Source organism: Neodiprion pinetum, chromosome 5 (genome assembly GCF_021155775.2).
Source record: "Neodiprion pinetum isolate iyNeoPine1 chromosome 5, iyNeoPine1.2, whole genome shotgun sequence".
NCBI lineage: Eukaryota > Metazoa > Arthropoda > Insecta > Hymenoptera > Diprionidae > Neodiprion > Neodiprion pinetum.
In genome coordinates, this window is record NC_060236.1 from 18,605,879 (window position 1) to 18,626,610 (window position 20,732).

General features: G+C 35.4%; 1 protein-coding gene across 2 annotated transcripts in view; it reads right to left on the reverse strand.

Annotated features, from left to right (window-relative positions):
- Positions 1-11,582, reverse strand: part of Cda5 (Chitin deacetylase-like 5) — a 58,292-nt gene extending 46,710 nt beyond the window's left edge. Inside the window, exon 1 of one of the 2 annotated variants that reach the window (XM_046625715.2) lies at positions 11,257-11,582. In XM_046625715.2, coding sequence (XP_046481671.1) covers positions 11,257-11,320 — 64 coding nt within the window. In that variant the 5' untranslated portion in view covers positions 11,321-11,582. The remainder of the gene's footprint in view (positions 1-11,256) is intronic. The other variant, XM_046625714.2, reaches the window with a different exon arrangement.
- Positions 11,583-20,732: the final 9,150 nt, after the last annotated feature.

Here is a 20,732-nt window from a genome sequence, read left to right on the forward strand (position 1 = left end):
CTTGACGCTGTTGAAAATTTCGCCCACGAATCGTGTAATGATCCGCATATAACTAATTATACTCGTGTATTTATTTTTTTTTTTTTTTTTTTTATAAAGAATTCACTTCACCAGCAACTTCCTGGTACAACAATATCCCAAGGACGACAATTCCAACGCCTGGGGCGAGTCGTATGTTGTACCGAACTTCTGGCGGTCGAGTTATCTTTCAATTTGCATACCTACTAATTTTTTTTTCTCGTTTTATAATTCAAAACAGTTCCCAGCGAGATTCCTAGTACCTGTCGCCTTTGTCAGATGATGCGAATTTATATTATATTTACCTATTTTTTCACTTTATTTGACACCTTCACTTTTTAATATATATGTATAATATAATACGTAGCTTTTGTGAAATTATATGCTTTAATGTACCGAGTGTTTTTTGTTTTTACCTTTAACGTCACTTTCATTATTCTCGTTACTTCGTAGATGAAATTAATCGAGTTTCTAAAATTTTGGAAACTACCGGAAAGGAAATAAAAAACGCTCCTTTACTTTAACTCGACTTTGAATTACTGTTATTATGGAACTTTGGAGAAAATTTGAATAAAATTCATCCTCTGAACGAATCGTTTCATTTATTTAACAAGAAACCGATGAATAAATTCCTGAGTAAAACTAATGGATAAATTTTATTGATACTTCACCATCCCAGACGGATATCAAAATGTTCGGTTCTCTATGAATAATTTCAGCTCCAAACTTGAAGCTTCTATATCCTGCAGAATTACAATTAGTAGTCCGATTTTCATCTCAAGTTATTGTAAGAATTCGTCGGTTTTTATTCAACATCTAAGATTTTTTTAGCTTTTTTAAATTATGATGATATACGAGATTCGTATTTAAAAAAAAAAAACACAAGCATAATCAAGCCGCAGATTTGATTGTTTTACTCAGATTGTTCCACTCTGCAGATTTTTGCGCAGGAATTTACATTTTCACATTTATTTCAAAACTTTTGAATACTGAAAGCGCAAAAAAAAAAATAATAATAATAATACTAATAATAGTAATCTATGAAATGCTAATCCATAAAGTGTATACAATATTTCACATCATTACCCTGCAGAACCGACTTTAATTTATGCAAGCAGAGCAGTTAAATTACATAACATTCTAAATATACATATTATACATATATGTAATACATATTGTATTATGCCATGCGGCGCAATATATGTATTATGTGGGTAATTTAGCGAATATACACGTACATATAAGTCAGTTTTAAATCCGTTCAAACTGCGTGTAATAGTCAGAGATTTAATACGCGAGGACAATTAGCCTCGGGGTGTGAAAAAGGAGCAAAACAAGTCCGTATAATCGGTGTGTCGATAGCGGTAGGGAGTGGCTATAATTCCCGATCACGTTTGCCGACAGGAAAGATGTGGGAATTGCTTACGTTGATTTTCCTATCATTCTATTTATGCATCGAAGCCGGATTCGCGACGCGGAATTATGCGAGCGTGACTATCGCGTCTTGATTCGCAACTGATCGATCAGCTTCTATCAATACTACTCGATTCGCTGCAAGTCAAAAAAAAATAAAAATAAGAATTGTAGAATTTACCAGAAGTGAAAATTGAACATCGCGACAGAAATTTTTTTGCCAATTCGAATAAATTTAGTTCCGATTTGATAACGAACTAGGTTCTGGCCAATTTTTGTTGACTCAAATAACATTTTCGTCAATACGAAAAATATTCTACAGACTCAATAAATCCTTTCTCTTTGTCTGCTATACGCTGAATAGTAATTTTAAAAAAATCATAATAAAGAGAAAAATTGGTTGATCAGAGTTTAAAGAGTGAAACGCAAGTTTATTGGCCCGGATATCATAAACATAATCGTTTCTTAGTGCGTAAGATTATATTAAGAACCGCGAATTCAATTAATAAAAAACTTTAGTTGCATTATTCAATTTGGAAAGATCTTTGCTAGTATGATCTGATGTATGAATATAATAACAATATGGAAAAAAAAACATTCAAAGATTTGACAACAATTCCTCCAAAAAGGGTAAAAAAAAAATTCACAACTTTTTTCTTGTAGTCAACGAAATTCAAGCATAATATTTCGATGTAGAACGACGGTTTTTTCTCTTACGAAATAAAGTGAAATGAATAAACAAAACTTGGCGTCACAATCTGAAAATGAGATTTTTTTTGTTAGCTTAGGTTTTTTTTCTCTTCAACGGGCTTTAGATCCACAAAATTATTTTGCATTACAAGTTTTCGGGAATCTATGGCGATACTGATTTATTTATTACAATAGTGACAAGGACCGAAAAAAATAGATATTAAAAGCACGTTATTTTAGTGTTAGTTAGATAGATTTCATATTTCAAACAAAAGTTCCAAGTTTGTTGTAAAATTTCGTGTAATTAACAAAAATCGTTAACGGGGGAGGAAGTTATTGTAATATTTAACTTTACCCCTGACGTTTAGGGAAAAAAAAAAAAAATTGGAATTTTGCGTCAAATCTTAGGCTGAATTAATCGATGCAAACAGCTGTTTTACCCACAATAATTAAATATCTCATAATATACATATAATATATTTTCATAATACATCCGAGGACCAATTTACACTCCAGGTTAAAAGCCGGCGCATGCACGCGCTCAAAGGACGTAAGGAAGAGAAAAACAAACGGTTTTATGAAACCGAGAGAAGTGAAAGTCATACGAATAAGACAGAAAGAGAGAGAGAGAGAGAGACGAGGGAGAGAGCAGCGTGTATAAAAGAGTTGTCGGGGGCCCACTGAATGAGTGAAAGTGAGCCGGCATACCGGAGCTCGAAAACTAGAGCGCGGCGGCTTGCATAATGTCGGACACTTGCAGGGTCTCGCCCAGGGATAATAAGCGCAGCTCACATATTCGGCGGAAGCACAAGCTAATAGCTATCAAGTGTACGAGTTCACTTTTTGCTTCCTCTTTAGTCGATTTTGAGAACCGTGCTTTTGTGGTTTTCCAGCTCTGACATCTAAACCTTCAAAACACTGTCCGTACTAGCGGAGCGGTTGATATTATAACCTCGAAAAAGGTGCAAGCACCGTGACCTTTGATTTGGTTAAGGCATTTTTTATTTTTTTTTATTTTTGTTTATTTGTTTATTTATTTATTTTTTTTGTTTATTGCAATGGAAAGCGGAAAGAATGCAGTATCGAGTATGCTTCTTATCAGAGGATATCCGGTACACCTACAAAGTTTTTCGAGGTTACGTTGTCAGGGTTCGACAGTTTGTAACGTATTTTGAAAGCGTAGATGTCGGCGATTGAAAAACACCGTAAGGATCACAATGGCTGTGATCTAATTTAAAATGGTTTTTCAGTTTGGCGAGGAGAACGTGATGAAATTAATTTGCCGTCTGCGAAAGAAACAAAGAAAATAATAACAAAAACAGTCGAGATATAAAAGACTAAAGAATTAATCAAAATGGAAGAAGATTGATAAGAAAAATAAAAAAAAATAAAAACAACGATCATCGGCGCGACGATTACTTATTATATTATACACCCACAATATTCGAGCTGTATAATATAAGTAACTGTATTCGACTAAACCTAACGGATTCAAGGCCGCCATCAGATTTCCAGACGTAGTTTCGGACCGTTCTAAACAGTCACGTGGTTCGCCCGCGCAGTTGTTTCTTCGGCGTTCCGCGCATTTCGATACATCGCGAATAAATTCGATTGTCAATTTACTGTCTGCTGCTGAAGGCTTTTTGCCGATGAGTTGTTGATTCGCGCGCATGCGCGAGGCGCCAATTTGCGTCTGTATTGGGACAGTCGGCGATTAATTCACGTTTGGCATTAAATACTCGAAAAGTGTGAGGTGGGCGGAGACAGGCTATAATTCATTATCGAACGATACTTTCAATCGCCCAATATATGTTACCGCAACGATCGTCTACGGGTTATGCCTACGGTATGGATACTCTACTGTTTCACGGACGAATTATTCGTGGCTTGGACCAAATTTTAGCCAACACATAACAATGATTTCCACTAAAGATATTATAGAATATTTTATATTATCACTGAAGTAGTTGGTACTACAGTATTTGTGCCGATCTCTGTGGAATCAAGAATGCAACGAAAAATTTTTTATCTTCTTAGCATTTGTCCCATTGTTGTGGTTTCGCTTTGGTCTAAATCTTACGAATAACGAGTGGAGGGGAGTACTAACTGTCCACGCCCTTATTACGTATGCAAGTTCATCGAGATTCAGCGTTGCAGGACACGGAAAGGACCGATAAATGTATAGTCTGTTGGCTATTTTGCGAGGCATATACGAATGAACGACTAACAATTTGGGACAATTTCAGGAGTTTTAAACCGGATGAAGAATTGTTTGATTCGACTGGGGTTCGTTTCCTTCGGAAGTATGTGGATCGAACTTCGTTCAGATATTTTTTTTTATGCGAATAAATTAAAGGGAAGTACAGTTATTGTTTATTGACAATAATATCAACCATTTTGCTCTGTGACATGTTTTGCAGTGCCTAAGATACATATATTTAAAACGACTGAACTAATTTACTGCGAAATTGGAGACAGTATTCTTAGACAGTCTATCCCCTTTTCCACAATTCGAGTTTGTTTTGTTTTTTCACTTATTCATAAAAGTCGTTCGAAGTTGAAATTCGATTTTTAATTCGGAATTACCGAATATTTCATTCAATTTACAAAAGAACATGATAATTTAATTGTAAATGGAAATTGATACCGAGAAGCTTAACTATCCAAGATGACTGTCTCTAGATTTTAAGTTATAAATATTTTTTTTTAATTTCAAGATATTCTTAAATCTATCCAGACGTTTTTGACGTATTGTGACCACCGCAAAACACGCCACCAGACGAAGTAGCTGACGTTATTGTCAATAAAGATGCTTTCTATTAATTGATTCTAATGTCAAAAACACTTGGACAAAAGGCTTGATATCGTTACTTTTGAATAAAACGAACCTGTATCAAAATGAACTTTTTATTCGGTGGAAATACGAATTTCCAAAATTCACCCATGCTTTCAGCAGTCTGTTGGTAGATATCCTTAGGAACAACGGGGATGTGCGATGAATCGACTGATGATCGAAAAAGCAAATAATTGAAATAAACTTTTGACGAAATAATCGGAAGACGGCTGATTGGAAAAACCAATTACTAACGGACTATTCAGAAAAACGATTCATAGAAATTGTCATGAAACGCTTAATCGATGTTTACGATAGATCCATTATGCGATACACAACTTTAATTTTCAAACACTATGTATCATGGTGCGGTCGTGTATATAATACTTAAACGTATGGGTAAATATTAAATATACATAATCGCAGGAGTATGATCACTTGCATTGCATTGTTTTACTACATACATTCTCTCTCTGCAGTTGCAGCGTTGGTTATTTTTTTCCATTTCAAACTGGTCATAAGGTCACTAGATCGGTGGGAATTGTACGCCTTTACTTAAACACGATTCCACACATACATAGCATTACTAACGTATACTTGCGCCAACCTACACTTCACATTCGAAGGATATAAATGAAGGGTGTGTTTAACCGTATTCCGTCACGTTTCAAGCTACTTATTCTCCACCACACAATGTGAAACCCAATATGGTGCGATATTTTTTCATCGCCTTTGAATAAAATTCCGCCAGAATTATTATTTCTTCTGTTCTCATTTCTTTGGCAAGGTTATTTTTTGTTGTTATAAAATTCTCTCATACGTTGTGTCCGGATTCAACCTTCCAAATCGTGCCGAAATGATCGGATAGCCAAAGAATCGACAATTTGAGGAACAATTTGACACATTTAATGCGAATCACAAGTCTTGTGTCATATCCATCAAGGATTGACTGGATTTTCGAGAATCATGCACCACCTAGCGGTCACCCCGAATACTACTCTTTTAATTCTCCACAATTATTTCTCAAATCGAGTATAAGTTTCGCCCGAAATTACATCTTCAAATCATTATGCTTGTGTATCATCTAACCATCTATCTATATATATATATATACGTACACACCTACGCAATTGTTTAGAGAATTTAATTACGAACTTTAATGCAGACTTGTGTTTTTTTCCTTCTGTGATATTACATAGTAATAACTCGACTCAAGTCTGCGGTCTAACCACCCATACAACAATTGTACCTCAATTATTGTTATTAAACTAATTGTTATTGTAACAACTATACTCGTTCATACACATACATACGTATGTATAACACTCATGCTTGTGTATATGTTACACGTAACAAGATACATATTCTCACGATGAATTACTCGGTTGCGAAATGACTGCGCGACTTATTACGCATGTCCGTATGTACACGAGATTATTATACATACATGCGAGTGTATGTGTGTGTGTGAAAATATATATACGTAAATTGCACGCAGGTGTTAGGTGTAAATATGTCACCTATGTACACGTAGTGTCATGTATAGGCGTGATGCACAACCCTCTTGCAGAGTCTACGAGGATCAGGTTTGCATTGGAATAAGGGTCAATTTGGAGATTGCGGTAATTGGAGCCGTGCCTACTTGATCGGTTTTATATGGAAAGGCGAGCCAAGGCTGAGTGAACAGGCCTGGAACAAAACCGGCCGCCTAGATCGCAACGGGCAATAACATTCACCGATTGTCGGCGATCAGCCCAGCCCGACTGGCATACAAGCACATAAGTTGCATATGTAACGACGCAAGTTTATGTTGCAGTAAATTCTAAAAAGAAGGTGTCTTTTTTAATTCCATATTTATTTATTTATTTATTGTTTTTTTTTTTTTTCTCGCCGCAATTAATGCCAGACGAAATCGAGAGAATCTACTGCGCGTTATGCAATCTTCGAGTTTGCAAACGAACTTTCGATAAAACTTTGGGATTTGTCGGACGATGTTGGCACCGAAAGCCGAAAGTGCAAAAACGATTGTACCCATACAATTTTCACCAACTTGACTATCGTTAAAAGACTAAAACGATATAAGTGTGAGTGAAAAACTGTATGTAATATAAAAAAAAAAAAAAAGGTAGCGGAACTGTTTGATAAATTGATTTATGATATATCTATTATGTACGTAGAGATACGTTATTACACTTTCGATACATTTGTTGTATAACCGTGAATACACACATGGATTTGAAAGAAAAAATGAAGTGAAACAAAAAAAAAACTGGTTCACCCAGCTGCAAACTATCAAGTGTTTACACATTCAGGCAAAGAAAAACTTTCGCTGTCTTGAAGGGAATTTCACAACTGCGTTAAAACTCGAATGCTGTAACTTTACTTGGCCAAATTCTCTAATGACTCAGTTTAGCGTTACATATATTGCGGTGTTGACAGTTCAAGTGTTCAAAAGGTTCTAAAAAAACTCGCTAAAATTTCGGTATCGTTTCTTTAATTGTACGTACCTATATATATATATTTTTTGTCAATTTATAAATCAGGAAATATTTTTGAATAGCCATATCTGCATGAAACTGTATTGTTGATCGTGGTTAAAATAGACTCAGGAAATTTCATTGGTGTTTCAAAATTAGACCAAATTTTGCGTAACAAGGAAAGGTATCCATGAATTTTCTTCTTCATCTGCATAAACGATGTCGAAGAGGAAAATTAAAATTGAAATGTGTATGGACATGAAGACTTAATGAACAGTCCATTTATTATGAAATTTCAAAGTTAAAAATTATTATAGGTCATCAAGTTTTTTGACCACTATGATATACGCATTCGAGATTTTCAAAAGTATTCTAAAAGTTCTTCAAACATCATTGAAAGTGTTCCAATTTTTTTTCTCAATCTTCCTTAATCTGAAAATAATCGACGATTTATAATGGAATATTTTTTCTAAGTATTTCTATCCTTGTTTCTATCTTACTTTATGTGACGTAGAAACACAAAATTCTCAGATAATTCTTGACACACTTAGAGGAAAATTAAAAATGAGTTAGGATTCTTCCATAGATTATTAATAATTGTACGTTACGATATATTAAGAAATTTACTTAATTTTTTGCACAGCCTATATTGAATAATAATTTTGCATAAAAATTATGACGTGCTGTAATTATAATCATCACCCAAACGCGTTTGTCAGCCGGGGAGATTTGAATCTGCTACGGTGATTTAAAGTCAAACGGTGTAAGAGAGCTTATTTCGAGTTGACGTAATCGCAAAATCTTCGATCTGTCGCGGGACCCGTTATGCGATCTGGCCTGGAGTGTTTCAATCATGTGCTGATACGGAATGCGTGCGAGCGTTTCAACAACGACACAACCTGTCGCGGCAGCAAGTCAACATCTCGAGCAAAAAGCAAAAGTGTTAGTATAGCGGTGACGACGGCACAGTGATTCTGGTATAATTGATCACGTGCCGATCGTGTACACACTATTATACACAACGATGGAAGTGAAACTGAACGTAGATGTAATATATAAAATACCGAGGGAAAACGGTAAGACTTATCAAGTTGAATGTCCGTCTGCGCATGCGCAAGATTTATCCAATTTTCATTCAGGCTAGCCTATTTTAAACTTCAACAGTGAGACTCGGCTCACGGAGGTTGAGTAAGCGATGCGAATTTTTTTTCAGTTGAGCTGATGTCACTTAGTCGATGTAGTGATTCGAGAAGATTTGGCAAACTTTCATTGTCAATTGACCGACAGCTACGAGTCATCGCAATAATGTCAATTCTCCACTTAACGCGGGAGAGTTTTACATCACGTGACCCGTTTCGAGTAGGTTGGCTGCCCTGCCTAGCAGACGAAAGTACAGATTATTTTTCGCATGCGCAGTCGGTTACTCGGACTTATAAGTTTCACCGTTTCATTTATTGGTTTTGTTGTGACAGATAAACTTAGCGTCGACTCGAACGATTCACTTTGAACGTTATTACGCTAGATTATGATTATCGGGAGCGAAGGTTTTCAGTTTTTCAATCTCGCGTGCACTAAACCGATTCAAATTTTGCGCCACGGGAGGTTGAAGAAAACAAAAAACGGGAGATGGAACGCCCAGGTACCTGGCCACTTCGGTTCTCATTATCTGATCCAGCTTATGCAACGCCGGACGTGATGTATATCACTACGTCAACGCTGCGTAACTTTCTCGAAATGATATCTACACGTTGGTTAGGTCACGTTATGTCGGCTTAAATCGTCACTATCTCCGTGGTGCGAAATGCATAATTTATTCAAAGAAACCATAATTGTAATTTTCAAGATTTCATTTGTTCTCGTATAAGAAATATTAAACATTGTATTCATTGGGTTCACAGAAAGATCTGTACTGTACAATAATGTTCATTAATGCCTTCCCTTTCCGGCTACCTTCGGCCCGAAACAAAATGCGAATTCGATTATATACGATTTACGTGACAATGACTGGCGATCCAGCCAACGTCGGAGTTTGGAAGTCATTGTCACATAATTCTTATAGAATCGAACTCGTGTTTTATCTCGGACCGCAAACAAGTTAGCCGGAAGCCCAAGATATTAATGAACATTACTGTACAATATTTATACAAGGTTGTAGACGCGTCAGACAAAACGAAATGTCTAAAGTTCATATGTCAAAGACGTTCAAAAGTCAAGCTTGTTTTACTGACAGTCTAATTTTATGCACGCCGCACGAACCGTGTGAAAGATGTTGAAAAGCGAAATTCATTCTTTATCGCAACGTTTCGGAACCAACTGGGGTGAAACTAGAATGAAAAGATATATCCTTGAAAATCTTTTGGAAATCACGTCAGCTTATAATATATTTTCGATGCCCAACGACATTGATAAGAATCTAGTTTAGAAGAAATAGTTCTAACCCAATGTGGAGTCATAAAGATACTTTATCACTCACAAAGTGAATAAGGAATTTGGTTAGGAGGTAATGGATTTTTATTCATTAACCGTGAGCAATTGATGGATTCAGAAATATTGATGAACAGTTTTTGGCAAAAACCTTTCAAAAACTTCAAAGACGCAAAAAATGTACTTTTCTAGGAACGAATCTTACTGACATCTTCATCATTGAATGTTTAAAAAAAAAGCGTTCTTAACAAAAAGCATTCGCCACCTATAACCAAACTCGACTTACTTTCTTTGTTCGTCAAAAGTAACTTGCGTATCACTACGTGACCAGTGTAAGTATTTCAGGCTGATCTGATGAAGTGTTTGTACACGAAGAAATCAGCGACTCCTCCGATCCGTAATAGTATTCCAGCCACTCTTTTTGCGTACGGTAATTACTCTATTACTAGTGCAGACGACAACAGTAGACGAATCAATATAAATCAATCGAGCGTCTCATGGTGAATATAAAAATTGAGACTGAAAAGAAGGGTATCTGGATCATGGATTCTGCTCAAACTCCTAGGACTGAACGTTTCCTTGGCCTAACCGTAAGATATGAAGCCTGTGATATGTAGCTTCGCCTCATTGGCCTCTCTTCACTCTGGGTAAAATTGATAATATCAGCAACTTGATGAGTAGAATGCTATGGCAAATGCAACCCGTTGCGTATTTTTGCCTTCGTTATAGATTCAGGCGTGAGCGAATATATTATTATGGTATAAAATGTGAATTTTAGGTAAACTGATCTGTTGTAAATCGCGCAAAGAAAAGCCCAGTAGATAGAACCGCGCGTCAGAAGCCCCATATTATGGGCCTAAGAAACAACCTTCGAAGTTCCAACAAAACACATAATTCCTAGGTCTGATATTCTCCGTGTGAGTTGATACTTCTCAGCAGCACACAGCATAAGGTGTATAAATTCTGCAAGTACCAGAGAGAGTGAAGAATACGGAACGTAAGCAAGCCAAAGACCATTTGATAACACTTATTACAGCATCTTCATGGTCTTCAACTGGAATTTGTGCACATCGGATTGAAGCATTCTTCGATGCCTTCACCTTACAAACGCTAATGATCAGTCTGAAACGATTCTCATCACGGTTAAACCGTCAAATTTGACCTAGAATTACACAGTATCCTCAGAGAGTCTGCCGAGTAGCTATTGCATCGTCAAGGTGAAACTCCGAATAAATTAGTCGGGAAATCGGGTACGAGGGTAAAAATTGACGTGCATAATGTGCAGATTGCAGATTGCGTAGTGATACTTTTCATTCGTTGGACTGGACCGCGAAAAGGGAAACAAGTGAGGCACGATCACCGAGTGTGGAACACGTGAAAGCACGTTGCGATTAGACTCACCGGTTCTGGAAACGAATGCCGTAGCCAATAAGCAGTAGATCAGAACGCCGTTGAACAGCAGCATGGTGTCGAAGTTTCGAAAGAATCCTTAGAATACGAAGAAACCAAAAGAAGTAAATGTACGTATCACTGGAACGCGGAACACTTCGCGACGCGATAAAATTCGCGCGGCGTCCGGGTTTTAGGAACGCGGTTCAAATTTCCCGCCGTTTCTACTACCGCTGCTGCTCCTGCTGCTTGTGATGTTCAATCCGGCGCGAAGGAACCGCATCGACTGCCGATTCGGACTTAAGCTACTGCCGCAAGAGGAGAAAGGCGACTAAACTGGTCACGGAAAACGCAAGGCGTGTTTCTCCGAGGCACCCAGACGGGGGCCTCGGGATGGAGGCCGTCGTCAACTCCTCGAATCGGACCGTCGGCTTCCTAACAGCGAGCTGCGGCATGGTGCACCTTTCTAACGAATATTATTGTAGCGCAAATAAAACAAGACGCGGGCAAGCGTTCTACCTAGAAACTCCGGCTGCCAGCCGCCGAATGCGTTTAACTATCCAAGTGTAGCCGCGCAGAGTTAACCAGCATGTTTGGATAATTGAGTATTTGAATGAAATTTTCTTTTCCATTTTTAGGGGTCCATAATGCAGTGCAAGCCAAAATAATGAGGACGTACTTTTTTTTTTTTCGTTAAAAATGATAATTTTTTATGTTATAGGTGATTGAATTTCACTGATTTTAATATATATAGATATATCTTAACATGGGTGACGTCACAATGTTATAGTTTTCAATCTGTTATATTAATGGCAATTTTGATTCAATCGAAAAAATAAAAAATACGTCGAAATATTTTTTTTCCAATCTACAAGAATGTGAAATAAAAAAATTTCATTCAAATACTCAATTATTACGCGGTAAAAATAATTGACTGTATTAATTTGAGGAGAATTATTCGTAAGGAATTGAGACTTTTTCATCTCGGAGTGTTGATCAAGTTACTGTACTCGTAGGTCAAGAAGATTGCTGCCAAAGCACAAAATAAAAATTACTGAAATTTCAAACAATAAATTAGACTACGGTGCATTGTTTCGAATTACTTCCAAGTGATTGAATATCTAATAGACTTGTTCAATCTCGGTCTACTCATTTTACTCATAAGACTATTTTCGACGAGCCGTTGAAACAGGTTTTCCTTTCTCAGTAAGTAGTCAATTCGATATTAGCGTTCGTTAATCATAATGAGTATCAGTGAGATGTTGTAAAATTAAAAAATTGACGACGCCAACACGATAAAAAAGGTGTTTCAGTATATTTGTTGAAAATAGTCTTGTAAATAAAATAAAAAATTATAGAGTGAAGTCTCAAAGGAAACATCAATATTCAAACTTTTTCTCATACTTCCAGTATCTTCTGTTTTATTTCGAAAACATTTTCGCAACTTACAAATATAATAATCCGATGAATACTAGACGTGCGAATATCTCGTCATCGAATTAATAAAAAGTATCGATGACAAATTTCAATTTTTTTTAAAAATGGCTGCCGACTTCAGCCTGTGAGTTTTATCTACTTCCTGTACGGTCCATAACACTCACTTCATTCCTAAGGCAAGGCCGTTCTTGTAAACTCACTCTTGACCAGACGGACAAAGCCGATTTCCACGTATCTGATTAATCTTTCACAACCCGGAATTATTGTCGCTACCTGGGTCTTCGATCTATTTTTGCATAATATGCTCGGTATAAATGAATTGTTGACTGGAATATTACTGTGTACAACGTGAGAAAAATTCCACTTGTGGTTACAGTGCAGTCTTGAACTATTTTCGTTTTTTACCGCAACCGAAAAAATATAGTTCTGATTACAAAATGAGAATGAGATTCGTAGCTGTTCGCTAGAAAATCTAGCAGTTGTTACCTATTCGTTACCGTTATGGCGAGTCGAGAATAAACACACAACAAATTGAAAACTGTTTTTAAATGTTAAAGCGAATTTATAAGGTCAGATTTCCAGCTTAAAAGTAAAAAAAAAATTAAAAAAAAAAAATAAACGATTATTTGTCAAAATCGTTCTTCTGGGTTAATTTGGAGTATCGTTCTGTTCGCATCGGTGAATTTCTAAGAAATTTTTCATTAAATATGTAAAACTATTCCTGCTAGTAATGCGTAGATGGGAAGATCGAGTGTAAGTGAGACATGGAAAAATATCTGACAATTAATGATATGATAAATTATGATTAATTAGGAGAAATTTTTTGGTCATTCATTAACTTGCTTTCTTGTTTTTATTTATTTCTATATTTATTTGATTTGGGACAGTAGAATCGGGGGCGAGAATAATCGAATGAATTTGAAACTAGAATATATGATACAATATGATCAATTTTGCAAATTAATTTAACAAATATTTCGTTCACAAGTCAAACACGATTACAAGAAATTCATGTTCGTGGTTAAAATTATACGTACCAATCAAAGTGACAATTACGATCACTGAAGTAATTACAGACAACTTATTTGAAATTGTATTTCTGGTGAATTTTGAAAATCTTCTGACTACATTTTACGAGTGATTTGAATTATTAAAACTCGTTAAAATTGTGTTTTTTCACTGTCAATATCAGGTCTTACCAACAAATCGAAGGCGTAGCGATCAGTCCTAATATAGTCAATTTGGTTATGGAAAAATTGGGAAAAACATCAACATAAAATATCTATGTGTAATTTAAGGTATTTACTAATTTCAATTTTCAGTTAAATCAATGACAATTTTTTTTCCGTTTTTACTGGTAAGATCTTGAAGTATCAAAGCGATCTCGTCATGGTCGAGAACGATAAACAAGCTGGTCAATACGGAGCTTTAAAGACGAAGCGCCAATCTACATTTTTACGATTTTTTCAAATGAAAAAAAAATCATCACAAAAATGCGGAACAAATATTACGGTGAGCAAATATGTAAAATTATAAACATAAAATGAATAAATCAGAAGAAGCACTCACCCGCAAAAAAGTTGCGTCGTTGCCACACTGGGGTCTCGGGGACCCCAGACTCACTTTAGACATTCGCAGCTCGACGGCAATTGATCCCACCAACCCGTGTCACTACTGAGAAGAATCCAAAATTTTTTTATGTCACAGTCCCAAGCTCATCCCCTTCCCATTATTCAAGGGCCAGACTATGAAAATGACTCTGGGGTCTCGGGGACCCCGGCGTGGCAACATAGGATTAAAAAACAAGGTGTCAAGTTGGTGTCCAACATATTATTACTATTTCTACATTATTTTCCAAATTAAAAGTTACAGACATGATTGTAAATGTAAAGATTTTCAAAGATCAGCTTTGGTAAATCACAATCTCACTCTTGGCTACATATTTGATTTTAAAAATATTAAGGAGTTAACCTCTGTGAATAATCATTACCGTAGATCTTTTAAAGAAATTATCAACATTCAGAAACATAATACAGTAAAAAAATGATCCGGTGTTGATAGATTAAGTAATTCATATGCTTCATTGATATAAATACGAACTAAATTATGTAAATCTGATCCTATAATTCAAATTTAGGCGCCATTATAATCTCGGTTATACACATCAATCGATAAAATCGACCGTGTCCGTTACTTATATCAATCTGTCCGCAAAATTATCATTTCTCCGCTCCGCACTGAATTAACTCGATCTCAAACGCCAGTAGAAGTCACGTTTTGTAAGTAATCAATTTACATAATAACTCTTGACATTGGATTTAATTACGTTTTGTATCATGAAATTGCTCGATTGGTAAAAATGGAATCTTTCACATTGTGTATAGTTTTATACCTAGATTTAACCTCCAAACTTTCCTTGTTCCGTCTCTTGACGTTGAATTAGTTTAAAATGTAGAAGTTTAAATTGTTAATTGAACGACATTAGTTAGATAACTCTGTTAAAAGTATAATCATTGTGATTTAGGGTTTGTGATATTAATAGTCGGTTCCACTTAAAAGATTATATATATGAAAAAAAAAAAAAAAAAAACAATGGCATGTATGCAAATTTTTATGTGCAGGATTTGAGGAAGGTCAACCTTTGCTACGACCAAAACGTCAGCCAATTTGAATAAGTAATTTTGACTGTTTATGCCCGCTAACTTTGTATTTCTTCTTCATTAAAGCTACGGTCTAGGAGAAAAAAAAAATTACGCACGTTAGCTTTTTTCCACAATTATGTAAAATATAATTTATTGCTCGATGAATTAGTCAGGAATAAACTGTAAGTGACCGTGACTGACTGAAGAATCAACGAATGGACGATTTTGACAATACAAATTTATAAGTTATCGGAAAAAAATTCTTTCCTCAAACCAAAGATCAAAATTTACAGTCTAGTTTTTGTTTGAATAATTATTGTTAGTATATTTCTTAGAAAATAAATATTATGAAAATTAGGAGAATGTATACGTCAAGCGGACTTTCCGAGGATATAAATATACGTTTATAATAATTTGTAATTAAAATACTTACCAGTTATTCGTTAGATGTTAATCTTTTTATATTTTTTCGAAAGATGATACGAAAAGTAATTACAGCGAAATGAATCGTGAAGATCAAAATACCTTAAGGCGTGGAACCAATTCCTGTTTACTGACCTTCACTACCAAAATTGTCCACACTTGATTATTTTTTAACGACCACGTGAAACGATTCCAGTAACCTTCCAGAAATCTAAACAGTGATTTGGTAAAACTTAAAACTTGTCTCTTGATTTTATTTGATGTAGTTGAACGAGTTCGTAATAAATGTTCACAAAATATCTGAAGGCTAACATGTAGACTCAAAGTCTGGTGTAAATGCTAAAGGAAATTTCCAAACAAGAAGTGTCTCACCGAATTATTGCCAAGGTGTGGAAAATTGGAATCAAGTTGATTCGCACATCTTGTCACATGCATGAAAGTTCACTAATCTAAAAAATGTTATCACTTTTGTGCCTGACCGTGCAAATTTCGAAATATCACCATTTTTCAGCAATAGGTGTGCGAATTTTCATCTGGTCCGCAATTTTTCACGTTTGATCAAAATGTGACGATCGTGATAATCTATAAACTATTTGAAAATTCTACAGCCATTTTTAGATCATCATCTGCGTGAAGTTTCCCTCAACCAACTTTGGGATTTCAGTAATTTACCAATTTTTCAATTACAAATTCTAGTAATTTCATCATTATTATATACGCAATATAAGTTTCGTTAATCAGAGCTTGAATAATTGCTCAAAATGTCTGCAATCCCGACAGGATAATACACGCAAGAGAAAAAAAACTCGGTTATCAAAAAGTGAAGAAAAAAATATGGACGGAGTCAGAGGTTGCAAAATTTCACGCGCATTTAACTCGTATTTATCGCAGATTTATATGAATAACCTTACAGCCGTAAACTCGAGATGCGTGTACACATAGTTTCGAAAACAGCAGCTATCCATTTTCTTGGCATCTCATTGGTTGGAAACGCAACATCCGGAGAACAGGTTTCGTTGGTGCGAGTAGACGATAAGTATTGCTGTATTACGGTGTACATGGTAAGATCGGCGATAAGTAGATATATACAGGGTGTATAGAAAAGGCCTGTGATTTTAGACGAGGAATCGTATGATAGAGTTAAATATTGAGTTTGGGCCCGACTATTGACTTGATAAGTCCCAAATCAATTGCTCTCTCCATTTTAAACCCTCCCTATTTTAGCCAATTCGGATTTAGAACAATTTTTGCTTTTGCGTATTTTGGGTCACTTTGATCACGAATCGCAACGAGACCCAATTGTTTTCAAATATGCACGTGTGTTGAATTCGACCCACAATTACGGGCCCCAAACCCAAAACCAGGTAAAAATATTCAAGTGGAGTAAATATTGTGAACAGGGATCTGCTATCATTCTGGTAATTCCTTTTACGAAAGTCGATCGGGGACTTGTAGAGTCGAAATTGGATCCCGGGCCCAAAACAAAATATCGATATTCAGGAGTAAGAAATATTTCTGAACCGGAATCTTCTATGAATAAACAGAGTTTCTGTATTTCAGTAAATAACTTGAGGCCTTTTTAGGATAATGATTGGGAATTAGACCCAAAATAGAATATACATACCAGAAATCAAAAATTTCTTTTGAATCCGTATCTGCAATAAATCGAGAAATATTTTCATTATGCCGGGACAATCTCTTGAAACTTGAAAATGAACTGCGCATGCGCGAGTTTTATCGGCCGTCCGTGCAAGCTGGCCATCCCGAATTTTCAACAGTCAAACTGTTTCTAGCGGGGATGTAGTTGATACGAATTTTCGAGGTTAGAATCTTAAGTAATTGAGCTAGTGACTGGAAAAGGTTTGGGAAGCATTTGTTATTGGGTGGGAAAGTTGATTCTTCAAAGAACGGTCGGAATTTAATGTTTATACGCTCTTTGAAAATTCAAACGTACACATTTTGCGTACGTTGGCCGGCCTGCATCGCGGACAAGAATATCGCTGCGGGAAGATTTCGCCGACCAATGAGATTGAATTACTTGGCGCATGCGCAATGGATTTTCAAGTTTCAAGAGATTGTCCCGGTATGTGTGTATAAAATAAAAAAAAAAAAAAATAAAAAAAACAATTTGGGTCTTGTTTGGCCAAAAAAGGGGCCCTAAAGAATCTCACTCTTCCATCTTATTCCTCGTTAAGAATCCTAAATATTTTCTTGGACAGTTTTTTGTGAACCTGTCTTCCATTCGAGTTACTTGAGAGTCCCGTCCTTTTTGATACACTCTGTACGTTACATACGCGAGGCGCTGTAATTGAAGTTGGCTATAAATTGCAACAATACAAGATTCTGCAGCGATTATTCATGCCGAAGAATGGTTATAATTATTGTGTACGGTATGGCGGTTGAGATATGGGAAGGGTATATTTCAGAGCTGCACGGTCGACCGGCGATTTTGAAACTCCGCCAGGGTATCGATGTCCATCTAATCGTGTCAAAGTCGCCGGTTCGACTGCGGCCCGTATATCAAACGCAGATTTATCTGCAACCGTCTGCCTCACTGTATAATTATTATCATACAGTATATCGAAATGTTCGTACGTGCCGGATTGGCCAACAGGCTTGATTTACAAGTGGTGCAATTTCTTGAAGGCATACGCATTCAAAGTTAAAAATATCGAACAAGCGTGAAGTGCTGTCATAATCATTCGTTACATTGTAACGTATTGGTGATAACACTAATTCTTGTTCAATTTATTACAAGATAGTCCGACATTCAGTATTTATAATATTTGTATACACTCACTCGAGTTAGGTAGAATAATTTCCCCAAAAGACACGAGAGAAAAAATACACATTTTCAACTGTTCTCCTTGCGCATTGACCTCTCTGTGATTTTTTTTCACCATGTTATTGAATTTCTTATAAATCGACGTTTTGTATGTAATTTAGAATGTTCAAAGCACGTTCCGTAATTTTTATTATCCGTATGGGATGGATAGTTGTCTTAGGATCGTTTTTTTGAAACTGGCTGGTCAGAATTGATCCAGTGTAGCAAAATTGTAATACGCCAACTGTAATGATCTCAGATTTTGAAAATACCTAAATCATTTCAAAATAATAATGTTAATTTAGCCCTAAGTTGGCTTTACATTCTTTATTTTTTCACTCTTCTTTTTTATATTTATGAATTTTATTACGTATGATTACAACTATTCCTGCAGGGTTCATGTACTATAAATAATGTATTTTCCTGGTTATTAATAGCAACAATAACAACAGTGACAATCAACTGAATTTCATTCATTCTGAAAGAACTAACAAAATTTCAACGAGCTATGAACCGGATAAATAATAATTAATGATTTAGCGCGGGAGAGAAAGTATTGAAGTATTCAATGAGAATTAAAATTTATTCGCTGTCAAACAAAATTTCATCACATAATATCCAAGCAATTCTGGTGTTGAGGAAATGCATTTTCACATTCACATAATAATTATTTACTGTGATAAAAAAAACTGTCAGATGGCTCCGTAAATTGTCAATCTTTTTTTGCAATACTAGAATTTTCTTTTTATTCGTTGGGTTTTGTGGTATTTTAATTATCGCATGAAAACCGAAGATACGGATAAATAAGTCAACGCAAGGAATAACCCGAGTTTTCTTCAACGTAGGATCAAAGCTCTTGCATCTTCGCAGGAGCGGTCCGATCTAGACTCCGTTTACATAACAATCGCCTTCGATTTCTCCCGATAAAATCGACCTTCGTAACACATTAGTTTCATATATATATATATGTGTTATTTTAATATGCAACAAGCAGGCTCCCGCCTGGATACGTAAGCACGTTGTATGAAAGAAAAAAAAAATAAGAAACAAAGAAAGGCGAAGAAAAAAGAAACAACAAATAAACTAATACCAATCTGTCGTCATGATCGGTAGATCGGATTCACAGATTTATATTATCTTGTACTTACTGCGATTGTGTAAGCAATTGTCAGGTAATTTTTAATAGATAACGATACGCATAATACCGAATGATTGATTCTTCTATCGATTACTTTCATTCGTTGTGTAATCGGAATAATTTGTATCGCACATAGCCTAAGAAAATTAGCATTCCAACAAAACATTAAAAAAAATATGTTCTCTGTCGAGAGAAAAAAAGAACCGGTACCAAGGAACGAATAATATTGAGAAATATCAGTTTTTCTTATCTATTATCTGATCCATTAATTTCATAAATCCATTACAAGTTTTTGAAACAATTGAAATGCTTCTTTTTTTTATTTCGTTTGCCGCTCTATGTTTCTAATTGTAATATAACGACACATAATAATGAAAATATTATACGTGATTTCGATTGAATCTGGTAAAAAAAAAAAAAAAAAAACAGACATGCAACAACGAACAAAAAAGCACTAATTCCAGATACTGTACAATATCGAAATCGTAAAACGATTCGGTAACCTTTCGAGCTAATGTGGTTGTAATCATTACTATCGGTAGTTATAACGATATGTAACCAATGCTACAATTAACCTCGAAGGGTTTTCATTTTTATTGAGTATGTTGCAAATTGCGATGCTTCAATATCCATCGGACATTACATCAAATTCGATCGAAAAAGAAGAGGTGAAAAAAAAAAAAAAAAAAAATTAGTTTCAAAGAAATAAGCGAATAGAACCGCAAACTAGCGAGAAAGCGATTATAAAAAAAAAAAAAAACCATTTCAAATCCCATTAGATTCTTGGCATCGCTAATTAGATACCATTAATCTAAGTGCTATTAACGATAAACGTATCTATACATATGTTGAGATATTAATAGTCCGCTTTGATGTAATATGTGATCAATGAATTGCCGTAAACATTTATTCTACTCTTAATTGCTAATAATATTATGAAAATATCTAATTGGCAAACTATCTTTACATGCAATGGATATCCTTCAGGGTGAAAATTAATTCTGTCAAATTTCTGGGGTAAACG